The sequence below is a fragment of the Acomys russatus genome, chromosome 10 (genome assembly GCF_903995435.1).
Source record: "Acomys russatus chromosome 10, mAcoRus1.1, whole genome shotgun sequence".
NCBI lineage: Eukaryota > Metazoa > Chordata > Mammalia > Rodentia > Muridae > Acomys > Acomys russatus.
The window spans coordinates 50,864,391-50,891,546 of NC_067146.1; the positions used below are offsets into that span (position 1 = coordinate 50,864,391).

At 43.3% G+C, this 27,156-nt stretch overlaps 1 protein-coding gene across 1 annotated transcript in view; it reads right to left on the bottom strand.

Moving 5' to 3' along the window:
* Reln (reelin) overlaps positions 1 to 27,156 on the bottom strand; it is a 448,260-nt gene that overhangs the window by 376,026 nt on the left and 45,078 nt on the right. The window contains exon 2 of the mRNA XM_051152119.1: positions 9,234 to 9,344. Coding sequence (XP_051008076.1) covers positions 9,234 to 9,344 — 111 coding nt within the window. The remainder of the gene's footprint in view (positions 1 to 9,233; positions 9,345 to 27,156) is intronic.

Consider the following 27,156-nt stretch of genomic DNA (forward strand, 5'->3'; position numbering starts at 1 on the left):
CAAGCCATTGTCCTTCCTTTGCCTACTCTCCATGTCATCAAGGGGGCCTGAAAACAGTGTCCTAACAGAAACCAGGGTTTAGCATGCCAAGGAAAAGATATAATTTGTAAATTTTTAATTACTAGTAGACACTATTAAAATGTAAAAATCATAACTTACACAGTGGCAAGTTCTACCATAACCTGCTATGAAATGTATAATTCTTGATTCTATTCATAGGAAATTCATTTACTCCAATACTGAGCATATTCCTTTGAGCAGAAATGAAGACCTAGAATTATCCACTTCATGGCTATATTCCAACATCCCACTGACCATTTCTAGGTATACATACCTCAGAGTAGATTCTTTTATCATCTATAGACTACCCAAATCATTAGGTATTATTAAATATAAATAAAAGTAGAATGTCCAAAGATTTAAGGAATCAGGAAATGGACAAATCCTATCTAGAGTATAACATTTTGCCTAAAAGAAAACAAAGTGTCTTCCTAACATTTTCAGTGTCAGCTAAGTGAGCCACAACATGGGAAGGGTGCTGACACTGAAGCCAGAAACTGTACCTGTATTTGAAAAATGTTCCTTAATCGCCCACTTACTACAGTCTTAGAATATAGGATTGAGGAGACAGCTTGGTAGGTAAAGTGTTTGTTGTATCTGAGAACCTGAGTTTGAACTTCTGTAACTTATGGCTTGATGATGCAGGCGTGTGATCCCAGTGTGACCACAGGGAGGTGGCACCATGATGCAGGTGTGTGATCCCAGTGTGACCACAGGGAGGTGGCACCATGATGCAGGTGTGTGATCCCAGTGTGACTACAGGGAGGTGGCACCATGATATAGCTCTGCGATGCCAGTGTGACCACAGGGAGGTGGCACCATGATATAGCTCTGCGATGCCAGTGTGACCACAGGGAGGTGGCACCATGATGCAGGTGTGTGATCCCAGTGTGACCACAGGGAGGTGGCACCATGATGCAGGTGTGTGATCCCAGTGTGACCACAGGGAGGTGGGAGGCAGAGACAAGAGATTCCCAAGCCAGAATGCCTGGCATGCACAGCAACCAACGACAAAAGAGAACCCGCCTCAAAAAAGATGGAAATTAAAGGACAACACCTAAGGATGCCCCCTGATCTCCATACAGGCACTGTGCCGTGTGCGTGCCTACACTCATACACATCACACGTATGTATACACGTGATTTAAAATTAGCAGCTATTTTAGCATATTTCTAAAGAACTACAGACTTGGCGTTTCTGAGAGGAAATGAGGGATGAAACAGTCACGGCTATAATGGGGCACTGATCCGGCCTATCCAAGAGACGAGGTGGGATTGGAGGCCCCGTGAAGTTCACTGTTTCTTTCGGCTTCTTCATATGACAACTAACCACTGGACCTGCCAGCCCCAGCACCTGCCAGCTCTAGGGTAGAAAAGAGAGGAGCACAATGGAAGCCGGGCAGGCAATGGGTTAGATAACATGGCAGCTGTAGATATGTGAACGCCTGTGTACACATACGTTATAAATCTATGCAGATTTAGAAAGCTCCTGAAACTTAAAAACAGCAACTTCTCCCCCTTCTGCACCCCCACAGGCCTCTGCATGTATATGTGACTGGACCCTCTCCTAATCCCTAAAAGGTCACACCTCCCCTTTGTTCATTTGTATATGTCCTGATTCCCATGTGCACAGCAGCCAGAAGCAGCCTTGGGTACTGCTCCTCAGGAATGGTCCACTCTCAAAAGCTGGCCTTCAGCTTGTCAAGTGGGCTGGTCTGGCTGGCCGGCAGGCCCAGCATCCTCCCATCCCAGCTCTCCAGGGCTTGGATGACAAGCTCCTGCCACCACACCTAGCCACACCCTATTTGGGTTCTGGGGATGGAAGTCTGGCCCTAGTGTTTACAAAGTAAGCACTGTGCTGACTGCAGCATCTTCCCGCCCCTCCCCCTGTCAGTTTTAAGTACATAAGCCCAAGGTGTTATTGGAGGTGGCAGTAGAAGTCAGAAAAGAGAGTTAAGAGGAATTAGCGGAAGGGTCTATGGAGATGAGGTTGGAGAGGAGAGGAAGGGGTGAGTGCGTGAGTTGGGATGGAGGTCCTGAAGGGTCACGTGATATTTATCCAAACAGCACAAATGCCCCTTATATCCGGCTTTGAGGAGCTGCACTGTGGCTAATGAGTCTTCAGTTCAAACCCCTGTGCTGATAAGCTTGACTGGATTAGCCTGGCTTGCGTATCTCATGGTGTACACTGGGGGCCACAAGGCTGAGGTTGAAACATACTACAGTAGGCTATCAAATGGTAGGAGGGGAGGGAAAATGATAAAGGAATCATCACATATGCTAATTAATCTTAATCTACAGGGGCCACGGGCCACTGGTAAGTATTGAAGGACTCCGATGACCCTAATGTTTTGTAATTCCTTTAGATATTTTCATTCTGTCCTTTTTCTTTTTTTTTTTTCTAAATTCACACCACTCTAAGAGTAGTAACCTCCATACATCCACATACTAAAAAAAAAAATATATGCATATAATAGAATATTAGTCACCCATAAAAAAAGGAATGATACACTGATTTGTATGGCAATGTGATGAACTTTGAAAGCATTATCCTAAGGAAAAGACTCCAAGCCCCCCCCAAAGGCAATGTACTATATAATTCCATTTATAATAACCATCGAGACAAGCAAGTACAGATGCATAGGAAGCAGAATGGTTGCCAGCAACAAAAGGAGGCAACACTGGAGAGTGTGGCAGTGGACACATGCTTCTGCTGGGTTATTATGGATGACCCAGATAGCGTATCAGCTACAAAATCACTAGAAAGCAGTAAAGTACATATTTTAAAACGATACCTGTATAATATGCAGATTCTGGCTTTTATTATGTAATACATACATACATACATACATACATACATACATACATACATACATTGTGTGTTTGGGGACAGGCATGTGCTGCAGTGTATGTGGTACTCAGAGGACAATTTGTAAAACTCAGTTATCTCTTTCCACCATGTGAGTCCTGGAGCTAGAACTCAGGCTGTCAGGTTTAGAGACAGGGGCCTTTACTCAACTTAGCCATCTTGTCAGCTCCTGGGTTCTATTCTTTAAGAGCATTTAAGAACTGGTTACTGTGCCAGAACATCTGGCTTTAGTCCTCACAGTAGCTCTGCCTGTGTCACAGATGCCACTTGACCTTCCTGGCCTGTACATTGCTGGGGTGAGGCCCAACTCCCCTTGAGGTCCACTCCCGCTGCAAATTCTCCAGGTAAGAAAACACACAGTTACAGTCAACATCTACTGCCTTTCTCAAAGACATAATCCTTGCTTCTAATAGTCTTTAAATAATGCATACTTTGAGCATGGAATATATAGTGGGCACTTGAATGGATGATCTTAATTAGTCTACCCAATAATTGTGTGGAGTGGGCCACTCTATTATTCTAATTTTTCAAATGCAAACACCTGGATTTGTGTAATGTGGAAGGTGAACATGTCACCTAAGTTAGCAAGCAAGCAAACAAACAAAACGAACGGTAGGACAGCTGAGTTGCCACACACCCAAGACCATATAAGAAGATACTACAGAAAACTGCTTTTCTCGACCCATCTACCTGAGCTCAATTCTATGCCCTTACTCGTCTGCACTGGCAACGTGTTGATTAATTACTTCACTTAAATTTATCATGCCCACGCTGTAGTAAATGAGTTTCAGGTTATTTAGGAGTTGGGAAATAACTCTGAACTCTTTGTGATGTGTCAAACTAACCAGATAAGGTTCGTTTTTCTTGATGATGGTAAGAGCCGCTACCATACCCAAATGTAATGAATAAAGCCATGATTGGATTAATATCCAGCAAGTAGGAAAATTAATTGTGGTGCTGTCCCTTGTCAGTTCTGTTCCTCGTTCCACTGACTAATTTATTTAATTAACCTAGTTTTCTTGTTAATTACAGGTCATTTACCATATCCAATAAAAGGCCATGCCTTTGAATTGCACAATGATGTTTATGTTACATTTATTTTGTATCTCTTTATAAAAACAGACCAAAAAAAATCCAGATCTTTCTCAGTAAAGTATTACCATAATTGAGGTTAGTAAGTGAATATGCCCACCACACAGGGCCCTACCTAATGAAATTGCCAGTGGCTGTTTTATTTTTATAGGTAAATAAAGCCCTAAGTACGTGTCTGTATCCACAATTTGTGTGGTTCACAGAGCCAGACAGAACGGCTTGGACAGACTAACGGCATCACCTAATAGATGAAGGAGGAAGGGCTTCCTAGGGGAAATTTGGAGAGTTGTCACAGGGCTCTGCTTAGACCTATCATGAAGCAGAAGCGGAAGTCAGCTTAGCAAACCCTTCTGTCCTTAATAGGAGTCAAAATTTGCATGGTAGCAATGAACCTTGGCATCAAATCTAAATCCACTGATGATTTTGTGTGAACATATTTATATGAACCAGAGACTGATGTAATAGATCGAAAGTTTGTCTTAAAACAGATATTTTATTTTGTAAATAGACCTCAGTGTCAAAAGACCATGAAGGTCAAACAATGAAGTTAAAAGCATTTTTGTTTTGTTTTTTGTTTGTTTGTTTGTTTAAGATAAAGTCTCTGTATAGCCCTGGATATTCTGGGACTTGCTCTGTAGACCAGGCTAGCCTTGAACTCAGAGATCTGCCTGCCTCTGCTGCTCAAGTGCTGGGATTAAAGGTGGGCACTACCATTGCTGGATGAAGTTAAGAACTTTCAATGCCAATGTTTTAACAGATTTCTACTGATTCTTTGTGAATTTCACATCATGCACCCTAATCTCACTTATCTCCTTGTTCCTCCATATCCACCCTCTACCCTTGCAATCTCCTCCCCTAAACAAAACAAAATCATCTCCTCATAGAAGCTTCAGTGTGTCACACAATATACCCTTTTGTCCACACATCTTTACTTGGAAATGTTCATTGCAATGAGCCATTGGTGTGGTTTGAGGCCTCCGGCTTCTGCTACACCATCAATATTGGGTCCTCTCCTGGACTCCTCTCAAATCTCCTGTTGTTGCCCTCTGCCATGGAGATCCTGTAGCTTTGGCTCTGCACGACCAGCCCTTTCACATGTTCCAGCTGTTCATAGACAGAGTAGATGTTGCAGTGGGCCAATTCACAGCCATGGATCTGGGTCTGGGTGGTGACTGAGTTGATCTGCTTACCAAGTCTCCTGTACTCACATCACTTTGCCCAGGTGAGGGGCAGGGCCAGCACTCCTGTACATAGCAGCTGGCAAGGAACAGGACCAGCTCTCCTCTGCCAGCTCTCCCGTATCTCCCTAGTAAGGGGTGGAGCCAGCACCGCACAGCCTTCAGACATCTACCTGGCCCCAGGAGGGAGCCCAGACCAGGGCCATCCGCAAGCCCTTTGGTGGCAACATGGGGCAACAGATATTCACACAGATCCCTGCCTGCTGCTGCATGGCCACAGATCTAGACACAGCTCTGGGCGACAGCATGGGCTGGGACTTCTCCATGGCCTCACGTGGCAGCACAGACCACTCCCATCAGGCTGTTCTTCACCACTTTCCCATCTCCAGTTCCACCTCTCTTCATAGCACATATACCACTGGGCTCTCTTCCTCTTCCATCTCTCCACTACCTATTTGCTGGCTTCTTTGTCTCCCATCACCCCACCAACTACTCTCTTGCTTCCTGCAGCACCCAGCCTGGCGAGGGTGGTGTGGCCCCTTGGTGTTGTCTCTATACTTCCTGACGTGCCTGGGCCCAGCCAATGCTAATATTTTAAAATTAGCATTGAAGCTAATTTATATTCATCAGTTAATATCCATTAAAATATGATTCAAAGAATGCTTAAGAGAGAAAAAAAATCTAAAAAGAACATACTTCAAGATCTGTTCTCTAGAGCTGCCCCCCAGCCCCCAAAGCTTGGATTCCAGCAAATCTTAACCATTTTTAAAGTTTTATAATTTAAATTATTAGGTGGCTGGTTCGTATACCTCCCCAAAAGAGATAGTAGTGAAAGATACTGGGAACTCTAGACATTTAATCGAACAGCTGCTAGCATGGCAGATGTGTTGGCTGAGCAGGATGCGTCTATAGACGGCTTAACTACACGTGTATTTGCAATGCATCAGATACGTCAACTGGCTTTTCAGATGCCAGAGCCGGAATATCAAAAATTGAGTAAAATCTCTAGCTTTTAGAGCCAGAATCTTAAATATTGAGTAAAACAAACTTCAGCTCTGGCAAAAGAACAATTTTAATGTGAGAGGCTATTCAAATATCCCTGCATTGAGCAAGCACACTAAGCCTTGAAGATTTACACGACTGAGATGGAATTCAGAGGCAAAGGCAAGAGGGAAGTGCTTTTCTTATTTTTTTTTTTTTTTTTCTGGATACACAAAGAGAAATCCATAATTAAGCACCACGCTTCCCCAGGGCAGCACGTTTTCTTACGCTGACAAGCACAACAAGGCATTTCAAACCAGGCATCACAGCGCGCACTGCCATCTCTGCGTAGCTGTTGTTTTAATGTATTTCTGGCTATTAGGCATTTGTCTATTTTTGGTCAGCGAGGCATGCATTTTATTTAAAGAATTCTGGTTTTTGCATAAAAGGCTGTAGTTACGTTAGTAGAATTATGTTTCTATGGCAGTATCTAAAGAACAATTATGGCCCTATTTGGGCTGTTTTTATATGCAGTCGATATTCAAGAGAGTAGCTGGAACTTTTTGTGGAATTAATACAATTAAAATTAACTCTAGGTAGGAAAAAAAGCTGTCTGAATGTCTATTTAAACTCAACTATATGCTTTCCTTTGCCTTATTTGTCACAGCTAGTTAAACATGTCACAGGCCAATCCAATGATATGTTAGAAATGCCAAGCAAGCCATGCTTAACATCCCATCAAAACACCCAGAGACTAATGACAAATTATGTACCCAGTAACTCTTTTGTTCTGCATCAAACGATGAATAGCATATCACTTTAGCCCCATTCTGCCATAACCACTAAATTACGCCAAAAACAGAAATCTCTTAAATTTCATATTTCATAAATTTCCTCTACTTGCTATTACATATGTGTGTGGCCATTTGACCACTATCTGTCTTTGCACTAGATAAGTGGAAATTAAAATCACCCAGGGCACTTATTTTTTTAATGACTACTGTGTTCCCCCTCTGCACCCGTGCCCCAGTTTCTGATTCACCCCATCCAGAGTAATCCTAGAAATATGCATATGTACTGTAGATTTTATATATCCATACATATAAATGTGCATATGTGTACACACATGCATATATGTGCATATATGGTATCACTATATATCAGAAGTCTCATTCCAGCTTGGTGACTCACACTGACTCCCAGTGCTTGGAAGGCTAATTCAAGAGCACTGTCAGGAGTCAAATCACTCTGGGAGTCCGTGAGGTTAACATTGCCGACTTGATGGAACGTAGCATCACCGAGGAGGAGACAGGCTCCGGGGCATACCCGAGAGGCACTATCTGGACTAGGTGGCCTGAGGGAGAAGGGCCACCCTAAAAGTGACAGCATCGTTCCTTGCAGAATGCCAGCTGAGCACAAGCACTCATTATTTCTTCTTCCTGACTACTGATGACTTCATGATGGACTGAAGCCTCCAATCATAACCCACTGTAAACCCTTTCTCCCTCGAGTTGCTTTTGTAAGGGTATTTTATCACAGCGACGGGAAAAGTGACTAAGAACACTAACGGGGACTACAAAAAAACATTTTTAATTAATTTTTTAAAATAACAAGAATCATTTAAGGAGCTTTATAAGTTACCAAAGCACAACTCCAGAGTCTTGAAACTGACTCTACTAGGATGGACCCTGGAATGTAAACATACATACTAAAAATAAATATCATTCTAAAATACACAGTGAACAGGGTAGCTTGAATTTTTATCAGTTAAATCTGGCAGCCACACTTACAAGTTCTGCTATAATAAAATGGTAACATTTTTGCACAAATTATAGATGTGATTGTAACTTGACCCTTCATCCCTGCAAAGCACAAAAAGGGTGGAGCTAAATAAATGGACCATTTATGCCTAAGAAGAATATTTCCACCCCAGTTTAGCTTTAGAAGTAGACTTAAAAGTAAATATCAGGCTGGGTATGGTGGTGCACACCTGTAATCCCAGCACTTGGGAGCAGAGGCAGGAGGATTGCTGTGAGTTTGAGGCCAGCCTGGTCGACAAAGGGAGTCCCGGATAGCCACTGCTACATAGAGAAACCCTGTCTCTGGGGTGGGTGTCGGGGGAAAGCAAAACAAAACAAAACAAAACAAAAAAACCAAAAAAGTAAATGTCAGAAGCTGATGGCCTTTGGAGTGGTATGCAGCAGCCTGGAACATATGCAGACGCCCCAGACTCAGCCTCTGAATTTACAGACCAGGCCATGGCATCACCCCAGCTCTGGGCAACAAGAAGGCCTTAAATAAAAGAAGGTTCACTTTCTTGATTGGACCTCCTCAGAGACCACTGTGGTCTGTGATGCCACTGGAGGCCATGTTGTTGTCTGTGGTCCATGCTGCTGCCGCAGGCCACAAAGTAGCCTGAGATCCATGTGGACTTTGCTCTCTGTTCCTTTAAACTCCAAGGCCAGGACCTTGTCTTGGGTAAGCAAAGTAGTAATGGCCACAGGCTTTTGCGGAGAAAATATTCATGTAATAAATAACATAAGCACATGGTGGCCTTTGATATTTCTGTCTTTGCCACACTGGTGGAGAAAGCACTTTATAGTTTATGATTTTAGCATAAGATCAATGATTTTTTTTCTTATGTAAATAGATATTAACGTTGCGGTTTTGATGTTCTGAAGACTATTTAACCCCATGTTGACATGACCGAAGCATATGAGTAAATCAGAGATTTCCAAATTGAGAATCCTCAGGGATCAGTGACCCCCACGCAGCCTTCCGCCTCTCCATGGAAGTAGTCTGCCAGGTCTCTGGTTTAAGGACACACACTGTCCTTAGAAAATCTAGAAAAGGAAAATGGCCTACCAAGACCATGGTTAACTGAGCATTTACACAGCACTTCGATGCACCTGGCTTCAAGCACAAATGTGCACACACGCTTTCATATTATTTTCTCTTTAATAGCAAAAGCCGAATACTTTTTAAACTGATTATTTCTAAAACCAAAACAGTAAGAAGTCTTGACAATCACTGTCCTTCTATAGGAATGCTTACCAAATCCAAAGGCACTGGAGCCTCCTACACTCTGAGAAGACTGGACGCTGGTGGAAGTGTACAGCCCCGTCACTAGCAAGCCGTCAAAGAAGGTGCTTGTGGAAATTGTAACTGAAACACAGGAGGAGAACAGAAACATCAGATAATGCAGAGAGAGTGAGCAGGTACACTCTGGAATATGAGAACTATTAACCAATTAGCCAGTTATTTTTGCCCTGTTTGTAGTGTACATGTACATGTATATACACATACACACGCGCACACACACGTGTGCGTGCACACACACACACGCACACACACGTGTGCGTGCACACACACACATGAACTTGCAGAGGAAACAAAAACTTCAGAACTTCAATGCTTATTATTTTATAATTGCCAGCGCTAAATTTAGTACATAGTCCTACCTTTTTGCATGCATTTGCATATTTCCTAACTACATTAAAAACCTGAAAATACCATTGACTTGACTGCTTCCCCCATCCCAACTCCCCCCCGCCCCCAAGCCATCAAAGCATGACTGAAGCTTCCGGATTTACGATAAAACACCTTTTAAAAACATTATTCTGTACTTTGGGAAACAGTAGTCTCCGCCCGCTTGAATGACGAGCTGAGAAACGCACTGTGATGCTTGTCTCGGGCCCACACCTCACAGAGAGGTCCCCTAGCATTTCTCAACATGGCGCACTAATCTGCATGAAGAGTCAGACAAGAAAGGGGACCACTGTGTGCTGTGCATCTGCAAGAGGGGTTCACGCGGTTTCATGGCCACAAAGCCAAACATTCTTCTGAAGAGGAAGGCTAGGTTAAGTCAATCTGTATGTCACTGGATTAGGCTCTCCCCCAGCCCCCTAAAAATGTCATGCCCGCCTCCTTGCTATGATGGTGTCTTTTGGCCTGGCGTTGCTAAGATAAAGATGATGGCATTTGGAGGAGGCAGCCGAGGAGGTAATGATATTATTTTGGAAGTGCACAGATCAAGGCTGTCATCCCGCCTGATGGCAGTAAGGAGAATGGTCAGTCACATTAACTCTGATGAGACAGTTTAAATGAAACTCCAGGACATCCAGTGAGTAGAAATAAATGTTCCGAGACGTTCTTATCACACTGCATCAAACAAGTCACGTGTATAATAAAATAGCTTCACACCACGCCATCTCCCAAATGGCACTGGGTGTTGGAATACATTGCCTTTCCATCTCCTAATAAAAAATAACAGTACATTTCAGTGCTGGAATGTAAATCTCTCATCTGGGCTCTCAACTCAGCAATCTACATGCATTTTGTTTAACTACCTTTTAAAGCATGCGTGTGAGGCTGGTACCGCCATTATCCTAGCATGAAAATAAGCAGTTTGTGGAACAGAACCAGTGCTATCACCTAAATGTTTCTAACTCTTGTTCGACTTTTCCCTTCTCTCACCATGACAGGATACCCGGATGAGGAGGAACACGGGGAAGGGGAGAGTACTTGCAACTCCAAGTTACAGCCCATCATGTTGGGTTAGGCAAGGCAGGAACTCAAGTCACTAGTCACATCCCATCCACAGTCAGGAGCGAAGAGAGAGACTAGAGCCGCCATGTCACTTGCCCATCTATGCCTCTGCTCAGCTAGCTTTCTTCAATCTTGCACAATTCAGGACGCCACACACACTAGATTAGATCGATTAAGATAACCCCTAGAGACATGCCCGCAGGCCAACTTGACCTAAATAATTCTTCAACTGAGATTTTCTTCCTACATGATTCTAGGCTATGTTGAGAGTTAAAACTATCAGGACACGGTTTATTTGGTTTTTCCCCTGTTTTTTCGTTTGTCCATTTTTTTTTTTTTTTCTGTTTGTCTCTTTTGTTTTAATCTGTTCCCCACTCAGATCCCAGAAGTAGCATGCTGGCCAGTATCTTACAACTTTTACCAGGTGTTGCAGAAAGACAATTAAGGAAAAACAAAGCAAAAATCTCAGCAGTCAGTAGTAACACTGTCATCACTGAGAGAGGAAAAGGCTGCCTGAGAGGAGTCCTGCGCAAAGGTAGGTAAGGGACGAGGCCCGGGTATCCCAGCCTCCTCCGCTATCAGGTACCTGCATGGGCTTAGGAGAACACTTCATCTCGGAGTCTGAATTCCTATCAGCAGGGTAATGTCCCAAAACCCCGGGGTCTCTGAGTCTGTTTTGTTCAGCCCAAAGCCTCATGCTTGATGTTGATGAAGCCAGTTTCCCCTACATCAATGAGAAGAGACAGAGACACAGAAACATATACACACAGAGACAGAGACATACACACAGAGAGACAGAGACATACATACATACACACAGACAGACAGACAGACGGCATTGAACCCAGGCATCCAGCATGTTAGGCTTTACCCCCAAGCCTCTGTTTACATTCTAAAACCGAATCTCATGAAGTTTCCCAGGTAGCGCTTGAATTTGTGACCTCACTTTCCCACAGGGTTGAGATTAGAGGCCTGGTTGTCTTGACTAGGATTATTATTTTTTCCCCAGTTGCTTAAAGTTCCCTCCTGTCATTGCCCTTATTGGCCATCAGACTTTCACATTGTCTTAAGTCATCCTTCACAGCAAGTGGCGCCCGGCCTGCAGTGCCTCCTGGGACTCTTATTTGCCTACTTGTCCTCACTCCACATCACTGCAATCAGTCAAGAGGCAATAAGCATGTTTGGCGTGCACAGCCCGGCTGCTGTGGGATCTTCCGTTCTCCTTCACATTTTGGCTCTGGTTCCCGGTAGCCAAGATGCTGAAACTGGGAAGGTGCCTGCTATTGGAGGCAATGCTGAATCTGAGCGTCAGGTCTGACCACGCTGCTCTGTAAGTGACTGGAGTGGCATGCCTTACATTCCTCAGTTATGAAAAGGAAGAGACTGTGAGGTGTAGCAGAAGTTAATTCTTTAATTGGGTGCTGTATCTACGATGGAGCTCTGTCTTCCAAGCACAATACTATGAAGCAGTAAATTATCACACCAGTTCCCTCCTTTCCCTTCCCCAAGCCCTGAACACAGCCTTGCTCTTTTTTACTGAGAACAGAATCCTGCACAGAGCTCCTGAGTGTCTGCCTTTCCAGAAGTGTATAGGCATCCTGTTTCTAGACAGTCCACATCAAAGTGCAAGGACCCTCTATCTGCCCCCAGCCCCATAGCTAACCCATCTCTGAATACTCCCAGCCAGTCAGGGCTGCAAGCAAGTGAACTCAAGACCAGCACGCATCTCTGCTTATGTATCTGCCGTCCCTCCATAAGGTTCCCAGCTTCCACTCCACGCTTGTGTAAACAAACATGAGCCCTTGGAGAAGTGCTGAGTACCAGATCCAGGGGTGATAGCTCTTTTCTTCTATCATCCTCAGAGATCCAGCACTGGTCCTGAATGGTTGTGCCTGCCCAGTTAGAACACAAGGCCCTCCCCATGAGGACAAGGGACGAATCTAAGCCATAGTGTCACACACACTGCATAGTTCTTTAGGGCCCGAGAGCTCTGCATCTTTGAACTGCCGGGAAAGCTTGTGATTCATTTGGGTGCTGCAGCTGAGGTCTGCCCAGCCCTCTCGGACTGTGCTTAAATGTGAGAAATCATTTCTAAACCCCAAGGGAATGAAATGAAGTTATTGAGTAACACAAGTTGCCAAGTCTCTTAGCTTTAAATGCCGTCCGTAATCTGACAATTGCTAACTCCAGCTCAGGCCTTCTTTCTAACTCTACAGACACAACAAGCTGCTGCTGACACCCTGACTTGGCTACCCAAGAGGTATCTCAACATCTTGCCCTCCATGTAACCAACACGCAACACCTGCCTCCCCCACCAACACCAGCCTTCTGGCTATTCAGACCTGAAACATCTCAGCCCTTCTAGAATCATGTTCTTCCTGGACTCCAATCACACACCCACCAGCCAATCCTGGCAGCTCTGTTTGGATCAGACTCCAAGTCTGACCACATATCTTGCTGCTTTGAGCAAGCACGGTCTCATGCGGGAATTGTTTCAGCGGTTCTCCTTCATTCTACCATCACCTCTGCAGACTGTTTTCAGCATAAAGCACACAGCTGGTGGACCGTGCCACTCTCTTTACAGTTTCCCCCTCGGTTTGGTCAGAGAGATGGATAGGCCTTTGCATTAGTGGCCTACACAGCAGCCCCTGATCGTCCTTGCTTTCCTCTGCATTCTCACCTCTGCTGTCTCTTTCCATCCTAGCACTCTGGCCTCCTAGCCCAGAAGCCATGGCACCAGCCATTCTCACCACCTGGGATTCTTTCCTTCTGGAAACTGAAGGTCCACTTCCCTCCCCACTCCAAGTATCAACTCAGATGCCACACTATCCGTGAAGACTGTCTTAGCTGTACTATCTGAAGCTGTAGACAACCCTGCCCATGCCCCCGCAGACTCCCAGACTCCCTTAGTTGACTCTACTTTTCTCCTCTTTTTTTCTATAATTATCACTGTGTAACAAAGTGTATTGATGAATCTACTCCTAGCATTTTAATTACATTCATTCTAAGTTTTGCCCTGTAGAACAATGCAACCGTCAGAGCAAATACTTGTAGCGTTGTGTTTAGTAAAATATCTTGAGTGTCTCGATGAAGTGACAGCACTTTTAAGTGCTCGATAAATATTTAGTGAATGACTAGTGAACAGCTCATTCACAAAAAAATAATATGCGATTGTCTCCTCTTCAGCTTGTTTCCTGAGGACTGTACTATACATTCTCTACATCAGGGATTCAGGCTACCCATTTGGAAAATATACATGGCGGGGGGGGGGGGCAGGCAGGGCGAGAGACAGAGAAAAGCTGGTTCTTTAAATATGTAAAATGCTTTCCAGAATACAAGACAAAGCAATGCAGAGAGAAGCTAACCAAAAACACTTGCAAAAATAAATAAATAAATAAAGCAGGTTGACGTACATATACATAAGTTCTCATGTGCAGAGTGTTCACTCTGCTGTTAGCTAGACCTGAGAACTTAAAGTACATTTAGAGGGGGGCATGCATTTTACTTTAAAAAATACTGCTACTCTGTTGACAGTCTGAAACAAGCATTTCTTTCCTTTTCTTCAAGCAGATGAGAGCAGAATCAGGTGTGAAATTATTTACTTACTTACTTACTGATTGATTAGTTGATACTTATTTTTAAGAAATGGGAAATGTTGCCCTAACTCTTGTGGAATTTCAGACCTGCCTTTCTGATCAGCATGCCACTTGATTCCAGACACATCAGTATGCATTACTAAAGAAAATAACGGTCTGATTCCTAAGAGAAAGACTGGAAACCCTGGGGCATCTGACCCACAGCCCTGGACCCATGGGTAAGGACCACAAGCACCCGGGGCATCTGATCCACAGCCCTGGACCCATGGGTAAGGACCACAAGCACCCGGGGCATCTGATCCATAGGCCTGGACCCATGGGTAAGGACCACAAGCACCCGGGGCATCTGATCCACAGCCCTGGACCGTGGGTAAGGACCACAAGCACCCAGGGCATCTGACCCACAGGCCTGGACCCATGGGTAAGGACCACAAGCACCCGGGGCATCTGACCCACAGCCTGGACACATGCATAAGCACCGCAAGCACCCAGGAGGCCGTGGGAATGCTGGAGGCATGCTTCACCGCAGGATCAACTTCCACAAGTATCATCCAGGTGACTCTGGAAAAGCTGGGATGAGGCCTTCCCCTTAAAGAGGAGCCACTGCCCAGATGTCGATGGATAAACTGTGGACACTGGTCAGTGAGCAGATGGGGGCAAAGCCTCAAAAGGCGAAGAATAGAGCTGCCCCCATGGCTAGTGGTGTGCAATGAGGCTACTGCTAAATTCCAAGGAAGGGAGAGCTCTAAAGCAGCTTGTCAACATGAAGGCCAAATTCTTCAGCAGAAGAGCTGGAGAGATTAGGGGTGTCCGAGGTGCCTGTGCCCTGGAGGTTTGAAGGTGCCCAGGGAGGTTAATTAAATGCTAACATTCTTCAAAACAAAACAAAAGGCAGTAGCAACAAAACCCCACTGCATCCAGCTTGGATTTCCTATTATCTTACAGGAAATTTCAGGAGGCCTGAAACCTGCATGTTCTGCACTGGAGCACTGCATTGGCCACACAGGCAATGAGTGGGCACCTTTGCCTGACTGCGTGTGTGTGTGTGTGTGTGTGTGTGTGTGTGTGTGTGTGTGTGTGTGTCTGTCTGTCTGTCTGTCTGTCTGTCTCTGTCTCCCTGCCCCCACCGCCTCCCATCAGTCTGCCCCCCTCCCTCCCTCCCTTCCTCTCTCTCTCCACAAGAAAGCTTTAACTTGTTTCTCTGCTTGAAATCCCTGGTTAATCTGCCAGGATGTCCTAAAAGAAAACACAGAAATAAAGCACTGTCCTCTTCTTGGAGTCTGCTCTGGCTACAGTCTCTATAGCTGTTGCTCCCTACTCCACAGTCCATCTTTTTTATCTTTTTGGGCGGGGTGGGGGCAGGGGTGGGTGCTTGGTTTTTGGTTTTCAGAGACAGGGTTTCTCTGTGTAGCCTTGCCTGTGCTGGACTCGCAGCAATGTGCCTGCCTCTGCCTCCCTGAGTGCTGGGATTAAAGGCGTGTGCCAGGACACCTAACCACTTCCATCTTTTCAAGGGTCAGTTCTTACAGAGGCGACACTCCCTCTCTCCATCCCTTTGCACCAGGAGCATCCATCAGCCCGTACACGTTGGCTCTTGTTGCTCTCCTGTGCATCCTGACTTGACTCTCCTCCCGTGGAGCTTTCTGGGATGCACCCCTCAAGATCCACTTTCATTTCTTTAGCTCATTGTTCACAACCACAACTTTGCACCAACTAAACAAGTGAAATAATCTTGAAAGCCTAAAAGTGATTCCTGACAAATGGCAGGGAAACATATTATATGGAGCATTGATATGGCTCATGATAAAAGAAACTGAGGATAATACTTGTGAATTTATTTCAATCTCTGAGTTAATACAACAATTTAAAACAGTCATAGGTCCTATAATATTTGATCCATTGATGAAGGTGACTAATATAAGACAGAAATAACTATTTACTGTTTTGAAATAACAAACTGTACCCGAATCACGCTACAAGACATGACCCTACCCATTATCCATTTCAGACACAATTGATGGCTTTAAGTACACACCTGCATAAACCATTCTGCCACAGGAGCTAGTGCCTTACAGGGTTTTATGGTAAAAATTGGAAAACTGATTCCTAAGAAATACCTATCTCCTTGCAGCCAATTTTTGTATTTTTCACAACATGGAGGTGCTGTGAATAGAACTAGAAACCTTCGGCATAGGAAAAACTAAGCATATTATGGATTTTAGGCAGAATATTGAACTTGCTAGCACTGTTTAAGATGGAAATAATGAGTGCATAAATACCCACCATGTCCTGATGGTGATTTGCTTCCTAGCAAATGTGCCTTTGTAGATGAGTTTCCTGTCTCACGCTTCCTCCTACCCAGAGTCAGAACCCCGCATTTGAACTGTGCTTTCAAAGGCCTCCAGGTGACTGCCATAACCAGTACCTCCTGGGAGCCATCTGTGTTTCAGAGGAAAACACCCTGAGATCCAGTCACAGCAGAATGAGCCAGCGCCTCCTGCCTCACTGTTATTAAACAGCCTGCTCACCTAGCCTGGCTTTTCCTGGAACCTTTTGTCTCAAATCTCACTCATCCTTCAGGTGTGAGCTCAGAAGCCATCTACCTGAGGAAGTCAGTCTGATCTCCTGGGGAAAGCTTTCTCTCCCTCCCCAGGGACCCAAAAGATCCCAGGGGATCCATGTTCCATGCTTCCCAGAGGTCGGGTCAAAGGAGAGCTTCCAACACAGTTGAGTTGGATTCATAAAGAGACATGTGTCACAACATAAAATACATTGGCAGAGGGAGGCAAATAGTGTGGGCAGAGCAAACGAATCTGAAATCTAGCTTCCTTAGAAGAAAGGACAGTATTATTCAAATGAGTATAGGAAATATGAAGGTTTAAAGGATTTCCTATGAAAACATAATTCAGCGATTCATCTCAGTACTCAAAAGTATCTGAGAAATTTTCAGTAGAATTTAACATTAAACATGGTAGCATTTCTTTTGTTCACAGGTACTTTATATGTGAATCTAGGTACATATTTTATGTATATGCCACACTAATCTTGCAATAACTTTTGTCTCTAAGATGTCTTATGCCATTTTCTTCTATCTAAAGTTTTCATGCCATTTACTCAGATGAAAAATAAGGGGGGATCAAAAGCCTGAGGAGGCCACGTGTACCTCGCCCGCCTCTGTGCTACACTGGCAATGTGCTTAGCACCAGGGGACTATGAATATGGATGCTGGCCTGTGGCAGCAGAAGGAAAACATGATGTAGCGACACAATTCCGTCCTTATCAGTGGCTCAGAGAGCACCTCTGTCTCAAAATGAGTAATTATGGAGCCAGTTACGATCTACTATAGCTCCTATTAAATATTCACGGCAAGAAGCTAAGCCCATTGTTGTAGAAAATCACTGTGAGATGGAAGTCTTTAAGAACATAAATTTAGACATCGCATGCCATTTGCATGTTACCCCAAAGCTTCTGGACCACAAATGCTCTATAGCCCATTAAGCTCTGATCACTTCAAGCATATCCCATCAGTACACTATACAAAAGACCTTTAGTGTGGGCAGTAAAGAAGCGTACAATGTTTTGGATGACTTTGGTTTTTTTCCAAGATGACAAACACCAGAGGATGGCAAATTGCAAAATTGTTGAAATTAATATTTAAATATTAGTGGTGATGCACCAATCACTAAAAGCTCTCATCTCTTAATTTAGTATATTTCAAGGCCAGAAAACATCAGCCAGATGCAATATTGCTGATATTAAAAATTATCACTGCTGCATTTTGCCTTATGAACAGGACCTTGCTTGCCTTTTGAATACAGAGTAGATTAAACAGCCTGAGGGTCAACCATGTTTCTCTGGACATGAAATAAACTGAGTTTACTTGCTACAAAGTATCATCAACATAATATGTTCAATTACTGACTCTTCTTTGAAGAACCTCCAGACCTGGCAACCAGGCATCTAAGATCACAGTGTAACTGCCATTTGAAAGCTCTGTAGGAATTTGACCCTCGAACTACTAATAATTCCATATTTCACATGGCATATATGGTTTTCAAACATTTAGTTGGCCATTTCAATAACATTTCCAAACTAACAGCAGAAAATAATAATAATTAAAAATATCAGTAACTGTGAAAATTAGTGCAGTCAAATTTGCCAAGAAAGGCTGTGAGTTCAGAGTAGTTGCCAGGGGCCAGCAGCGGCTCATCAGCTAAGAGCACTGGCTACTATTCCAGAAGACTTGGATTTGCTTCGGCACCTATATGGTGGCTCACAACTCCAGTTCCAGGGGGTCCGACACCCTCTACCGGCCCTCCTCAAGCACCAGACATGAGTGTAATGCACAGACATATGTGTCTGCAAAATACCTATACAGGTTTAAAAACTTAATTTAAAAACTAAACAATGAACCAAGAGAAAATAATCTTTGGTCAGCTTATGTGAAAAACTGTGGATGACTCCTGCCACGCCCACTAATTCCAACACCAAGTAAAAGAGGCATGGTGAAGATCTGCCTACCTAGAGCAAACTCCTGTCTACCCTTCTTTGGAGAAGCACTGCTAAGTGTGCCATACCCACCATTTCCTCCTTCCGTAGTCTAACACACGGCTAACCTAGACCATCTTTAAAGCCAGGCCTGCATTTCACATCCAATAGTTCTTCTTGAATAACAACAGCAGCTAAATGGTATTTGTAGAACTGTGTGCCAAGTATCATTTGATCATATCGTTTTGACCTTTTCAGTATCCCTCACTGATAGGGACTATATGACTATACCATTTCACCAGTGAGAAATATGACATGGAGCAACTGGGTGGGTGAGGTGAGCAGAACATTTTAACTGGCATATAAACGGTATCTTTCAGAAATAGAAGCCATGCCTCCCATCTTCGATGAATTAAACACAGCAGCCCCTGTGTATGGTGCAACTAAGAAGGAGGCCGGGCTTGGTCTTCCTTGGAAGGCAGCAGACAGTGTCGCTCCCAAGCCCTAGGCACGGGAGTATAGGTGTCGAGAGGATGCCCAGCAGGCTGTTCTTTACCCCATGCCTGCTACACCAATTATTATTAGACCATTTGTTATTATTATTACTCGTGTTTTTCATTTCAGAGAGGTCTACACTGTCCCTTGGGGAACAAGGGAAGGGGTAGGAATGGCCTCTGGGGAGCAGTAGGTGCAGCATGATGGAGGACCACACCGAGGACCAAAATAATGAAGTCCAAGAGCCCCGGGTCAATATGCTTCCACGTGGGAGAGGGACAATGCCTTGGCAAAAGTCCCACACCTTTGTCTCCACCCGAAAGGAGGCGAGGCAGAGCCTGAGCCAGGAGTCGCGGCAGGTGATAAGACCTGTCATCTGCAGCACCTCATGATATATTAAAATGCGTTCTGGGGGCGTGGGAAGTGCCTTTACTGGCTGGGAGAGGGAGCCGGTGTCTCTGGGAGGCCTATTGTAATGCATTTATTACAGATTCAGGGATTCAGATGAACTACGTGGACTCTGTATCTCATCTTCCAGCACCATCGGTAAGAAAGGAGATTTATTAACGTAACCTTGGGGTAAGCAAAATTATTATCCCAGTGAAATTCCATCTGCAGACAAGGAGACACGCATCAGAATGAAGCGCCTGCAATGAGAAACCCAAACAATGTTTTTGAAATCTAGAGACTGTCTGGTCTACCCTAAACACAAATTCCTCAACTAGTGATCTCAAACGTAAAAAGAAATATGTCCTTTACCTGCACCCAAGGCAGAGCAGCAATGATTTTATGACTGACATTTACATTTGGCTTTTATAATTCTGATTTTGTAAAATTCTAGATACAGTGACAGCATTGTTTAGTTTCTAGAACCAAAAATACTTTTGAATCATAACTGGCAGTATTAACTATAATTCTGAAAACTGGAGCCAAGAATTACTGGCGTTTGTGATTTATCTCTGACCTTATTTTTCATGTTGCTTTTATATGAGGCTGGTTGATGCTCATACATGAAAATTTCATATTGTTGGCCCTGCACTCAATAAATTATTAAAGTCATGTGAATAGGAATGCAGCGTTCAGGTTTTCAGAATTTCTATCCTTTTGTTCTTGTGTTTCTAAAGCAAAGAACTTCTTGTCTAGAATACATCATAACTTAGTAAAATTTAGGCCAAGAGTCGCCTTAAAGGAGAGCATTTGAGGAGATTTGTTGCCTTTAATCTTTCAATAGAAGTTCTAGGAAGGTATTTCTTTTGAGTCATTGTGCCAATCAAGATTTTCTAGGCTGAGAAAAATAAGCGAAAATAAATCTAGCAACCCCCAGGCAATATGCAGGTAAGTGTATCATGATCAGTTGTGTCAACAGAGAACAAATGTATGTGTAACATCTTCCCCAAATCAGACACTTTTCTATGATCAGGTGTTTAAAGCTCTGACAATAGTTAGAAAGAGATAATTATCTGTTTTTACTCTATTTCCTTCGGTAATGTTCTTTTAACATGAAGTGTCTCTTCTATCCCTCTAAATGTGGTTTTGACCAAAGATAACTAAAGAGGATTTGAACTCATATGGCAACTCACAAAGCCATTCCTATTAGTGCAATGTGCTCAAAACACACACTGGCTTTTGACTCTAGCTCAACATATGGGTCTACACCACATATAATATTTAAAGCCTTTTCATACTTGTAACAACTGTACACTTACTCAAAAATATGTGGAGTGATACACCTGGTCTGTAGTATATGCCACATATCAGTTACAGCATAAAGTGACCAAGCAGAATTATTAACCAACGATTGATATAATTTGTAACAGACACAGTTTAAATGAATATAGTCATAAAATATTGCAGATTTTATGAAAGTTTTTTTCTACAATATTCTTTCTTGGTTTCCTTTAATGTACTTCAGATAATTATAAGTTAAAGACAAAAGAAGGCATTAAATATTTACTGAGTAAATAATACACATGATGTACAGAAAATTAAACTGATTTGGCAACTCAGAACAGTAACTAATTTGTCGTATAAGGCAAATTTTAATAGCATCCCACTTTATAATCAGATTCTGTGTTTGTTGCTCAACTCAATCATTTATTAAACAAATATTTGTAATGTGCTACTCTTGGCAGTGGGAATATAATGGTGAGCCATCTGTACAGTTACAAGTCATATTTGAATGATGTTCTAATTCATTTTTAGTAGATTCCCTATTTCATGTTTCAAAACTCAATAAAGTCTGAAATTGATATTTACTAACACTCAAATTAACAGAATAATGCTAAGCGAATTATATAAAAGAGAATTCTTCAGTATTAGTGCATGGCTAGCTGCACTTCTAATATGCTATAAGTGAATGCTTTTCAAAAATTTAAATTAAAAATCATTTACATGACATATTGATAGACAGCCTCTGAGAGTTATTGGTAATTTTCAGAAGAAGGAATAAGTGCACAGATAATTCATGTAACGTTAAACTGTAATTACATATAATATGGTGAAATGAAAAATACTGTGCCTTGTATTTTACAACATGGCAGTTCATCGGATGAGTCTTAAAAATCTCTTTTTAAAAATAACAAAAACTCCTGCAGCTAAGTACAAATTTACATTTTCAATATAGTCATGTTCTATTTTTTCCAAGGATAAGGGTGAAGAAAAATTCCAAGTGTGAATAATCAGGAAATGTCTTAGGCTGTGGAGTCTAGGGCAGTGCTAAGTGATCAGTTATCAAGGATTTCTGCCAAGGACTGAAAGATTACTTCTCAGAATATGGCCAGCCTTGTGTTCTGGTACAAGGTTTCTAAGTAAATCTTAATCTAGCCTTAGTACTAGTTTGGTTTTAATTTTTAATTTTTTTTATTCAGAAAACTGACCTAATTTTAAGTTAGAGACTTCACTTAGAAAAGCAGAGTTGGATGAAAGGGCAGCTAATGTAGAAATACATCTTTATAAACAGATATATTGATTATAACTATTTTAAGGCATAAAGGTTTAAAATGTAGCTCTAAACAGATTTTTAAATATCAGTCAAACTATAAGATGTTCTTATTATATATTTGCCGCTGTGACAAATGACAATGTTCTGTAGCCAAACAATGAGAATTTGGTAGAAACATTAGCCAACTGGAGTTTCCCAGAGATAAATTTACTTTCGTAACTCCAACTTCCCATGCCTTGAGAAGCCTTGGACCCCACTCCTCCAGGGTTCTGTGTCATTGGAATGAGACCAAGGAATCTGCATGGTTCAGCCATGTCCATCCAGGCAAGTGCCCGGCAGCCGGTCTCAGGGAAGACCAGTCACAGCGATCTGAAAGGCCCCAGAGTGACAGCTCCTGCGAAGCACAATTTCTAATGCTAACTGTCCGTGGGACTAGAAGTCATAGTGGAGCTGAGCTGGGGCTACATTAAGAAATTTGCTTCAGTAAAATGCCGCTTCGCCTTTTATTATCCTGCAGGTGCTTTCTACCGTAAACAACACCACAACGCTTAGCAAGATGAGGAAATAATGGGCTACCCGTTCTTAGGAGGCCTCCCATGTGCCAGTGAATAGTCTCCTTCCGATGAGTGCTGAACAATTCAGAATGAGGGAGAGAAGCCAAGGTTGCAAACGATTTGGGGTAACGACTTCAAGGCAATGTCAGAACCCTGTGGTGACATCCTTGGCAAGGAGGATAATTGTGCATCTTGACTGTAAGTTACTAATGTAAAAAAAGAAGCTAAATATTTCCTGAATCTGATACACTATAAAAAAAAAAATTAGCCTGTGGTACATAAAAAAATGTTGGAGATGAAGAAATGAAGTTAATTAGCATATCATTGAAGAGTTCTTGCTAGATGCTGGTTGTGCCTCTCCTTGCTGTGGACTAGCAGGTCATTAGCATTACCAATAGACCAGTGTCAAAGGAAATAGTCTATGGCATCAGGTCTGGGGAGACATGCCTGTAACGCCAGCAATTGGGAAGCCAAAATGGAAAGATCAGGAGTCCAAGGCCTTTCTCTGTCTATAGCAAGTTTAAAGGAGCCTGGGTTTATACCAGACCTTGTCTCATTAAACAAATAATGGCCTGTAATTGCTGGAAACTTGCTCATAATATGTGTTTTACTCATGAAGTAGAGGCTTAGTGCTCCAGGACCGTGATAAGCATCTCAGTGCCATGGATGGAGAATGGAACTCACACCAGCGTTTACTCTTCTCCACAGCCTATGTGTCTCGCCTCACATAACTTTCCTTTTTGTTGTTCGTTTGTTTTGCTTTTCAAGTAAACTTCATTATAAACACATACAAATAAACTGTATAGAAAAACGCTGAGATGCACAGACTTTGGGTCTGGTAAACTTCAGTGTGGATGTTTTTTATAATAGAGGTAAGGAATTTTCTTGATAGTAGTAAAGACAGGATTTGAGCAGCGAGGGGTTTTATATTCACCTCCCACATCATACGATAGATTCCCACTATTTGTCAAAGCTATATTCTGGAGTCACCATGAATGCCAGGGTGTCAGTTAGTCTTTGTTATCTACTCACAGGAAGAAATGTGTAGAGTGGCAAAGTGTGTCTCTGTCTGTGAGGACAGTTCCAAGGTAAATTAGACCATAAGACCTAACCAATGAATTAGCCCCTTGATAGATTCATAATGCAATGTCATTGGAGGGTGATAAAAAGCAGGAGGGCACAGGTCACTGGCAGAGGTAGGGCTCCTCACCCTGCCCCCTCCCCATATTCTCTTCTTCTCTTTCTGGACACCACAACACAAACTGTTCTGGTCTTCCACAGCCTCCCCATCATGGCGGACTGGGAACCAGAATAAATGTTGTGCACTTGCTTCCATGGAAAACTCAACCATAGTAATCAAAGAGTCTGACCAACATCTAGGGTTAGTTTCAATGAGCGGCAGGTGACATTTGTCAGTACGTAACTTTGGATTACATCAATTTCACTTTAAAGACGCATGATTGAACATATGGTCATTCACTAATCTTGAACCCACAGCAGCAGCACAGCCCATGCTTGAACATAGCTGTCTAGTGGCCATATGTTCTTCAGGATGCACATCACCACCTTTGACACTACATCTGAGGGCCACACAAGAAGCACAAAAAATGTGAAAGTGCGTCACTGTAAGCTTAGAAAAGGCCAAGCATCCACCTGAAACAAAGCAGGTGCTCAGTCTCACTGCTCTCCTCCCGTGTGTGCATGCACACAACTCTCCAGGGGTGGAGCTGAAGCAAGGGGGAAAAAACCACATCAGAAGCAAAAGGAGTGATGATCTGGGGAAGGGAAGACAGCCAACAGGAGCAACACGGCAGGCAGAGAAGCGCCATCTCGTGAAGAAACTTTAGGAAAAGGTGCAGAACACAATGATCCCACTTCAGCCCCAAGAAACGCGGGGCATGCGTACCCACCTCCCTGCTCAATGCTGCTCCTAGGAGAAGCGAATTCAAGCTTACAGTACACACAGGCAGTAGAGTGGCCTTCCAGAAAAGGTCCTCTGGCACAGAGATGCAGACACTGGCAGTGAAACGCAGGCTGGAGTATAATAAAGTGACAGGGCTGATGGGGCCTGAGCAGGGGCACACTGGTAATATGTAACAGCTGCCTTTCTGGGCACCAGACTCTGCTCTGTGGTATTTTATAAACACTACCAGCTCCTACTGTGGCTCATTTCAGGCTTCCAACTGTCGCCTCACTGGACATTGGCCACGGAAGAACACAGCCACACCATTATCCCACCCTGGACTTCTTATTTTTCCTTACTACCCTGAAAGCATAAGCAGCAGGACCTGCAGACAACCACCTAGCAACTGATGAGTCATTTGCATGTATTACCTTTGTTTTCAATATAACTTAATCCTCCCACTTTAAATTTTAATAGTCAGTTTTAAACAACTGGCTTGCAAAATTCCTGAAACTTTAATGAGGATTTCATGAGCAGACTAAATATAGGAAGGCACTAAGGTAGCTAAGACGCACTGCCAGAGGCAGAGGGTATTCCTCTTCCAGTGGGGTTGCCTGTGCGCCTCAAGATTTCTGACTACCCATCCCAACAAGACTCTTTGTTTCCCTACTGACTGGTCCATTTTCCTACTTGCTCTGTAGAGAGGCCAAACCACAGGGGAGAAGACGGCCCGTCCATGGGATCGAAGACTCCACAGCCTGGTCCTTGCCCACTTCGCCATGGAGATGATGAAAGACGCTAAAGACCTAATGTTGTTTCTTGTTCTCTAACTGTTCTAATGTCACTTGTTAGTTCCCCCATCCCACGGCTTCGTGAGGTTTGTCTTAAATTCTCTCAGGACAGTGGACAACCACAACCTGATCTACCTCGTACAATGCCTCCAAATATCAGTGGTAGTTAGGAGATGAACTATTGACTCGTATAGAAATTCCATGTCTATCCTTCGTCTCCTTTCCTCTGTGGCTCTTTATATACTTCACACATGGTGTGCTCTCTGTTGAATCTTTCTTTCTGAAGATTATCTGGCATTTGTCCCCTACTTCCTCATATCCAGTGAGAACCACATTTCTTCCAAGCACCTCATTTCTTGTCCTTATGGGATCTGCTTTGTCCCCTGTCCTTTGCCAGAGTCCATTGTTCTTGAAGCTTAGGATGTAGCCAAAAACCCAAGTTCCACTTCTGTAGTTCCACCTATACAGCCAGATGACTGTACCCTATCCCACCACTTACCTTCCAAATCCATCTTCCAAGAATCATCTGGACCCATCCCCTCACAACCAAAGCATCCACTGATGATGAAAAGGTCTTTGGAACCATTGTGCCCATCAGGCCCCCTGAAGCTAGACTACATTGTGGCCAAAACTTGACAGACACTCCGCATTCCCTCTTGTTGCTAGGCAACTGCACCGATGGGTAGCCGATGCTTCTATTATCCCATTTGGTGGTGATGGCAGCACATGTACTGTAGCTCTGGATTCAGGATAAGCAACAGAAGCGGGCACACACACACACACACACACACACACACACACACACACACACACACACACAAAGGACACTTCAATCACTTAGAGATCCCACTAACAAAACTGCATGTTCTTCCAGGGTGGTAGAAAAAATGTCCACCTTACCTGCCCCTGGACTGGGCAGGATCCCTGGAGATGCAACCACCCTGGGAAAGAGCCCAGATTTACTTGCGTTTTTTAACATAGACAATTTGTAGCTAAAATGCAGAGCTGTGGATATCTTTGGTCATCATGATTCCAGTCGTAAAAAGCCATCTGTGTGCTACTTCTCTAGCCGAAGAATGTGTTTGGTGAACATCTGAGGTAAGCCAATGAAGTCTCCCTGCATTACAGTTACGTCCAAGTGTGCTCTGGGCTCCTGAGTGTTTTTGCACTCTCGGTTGGTCTAACTATACACACCTTTTGCCTCCAGACCAATCTCCCCTTTCTTACTTGACCTTGTATCCACTTTCCAAGTCATTCTGCTATAGGTTCTCACTCAGACAAACGCACAGTACAACAAGTTCATTAAATAAGCTTAGCTTTCAAATCCAGTGTTACATCCTTATCTCTATTGTCCTGGCTCACATGTATCATGCTAATCTCCCTTCCTTTAGCCTCTATCTATGACCCTCAGCTTTTGTTTTTCTCCTCCATAACTAGAAATGCCTTCTCATCCCTTCAGGACAACCCCTCCACAATCTAGTGTTCATTTAAAGCTCTGCCTTGGACCCTTTAGCACCTGGGTTTCTTTAATAGTATATATTAACTGTAAAAACTGGGTTATTATAATATTTTCTTACATGTATAAAATAAATACATATACTTCTTATACTACTGCTATCAGGCAATTGCAACATTTTAAGTTAACTACACATAATTTGACC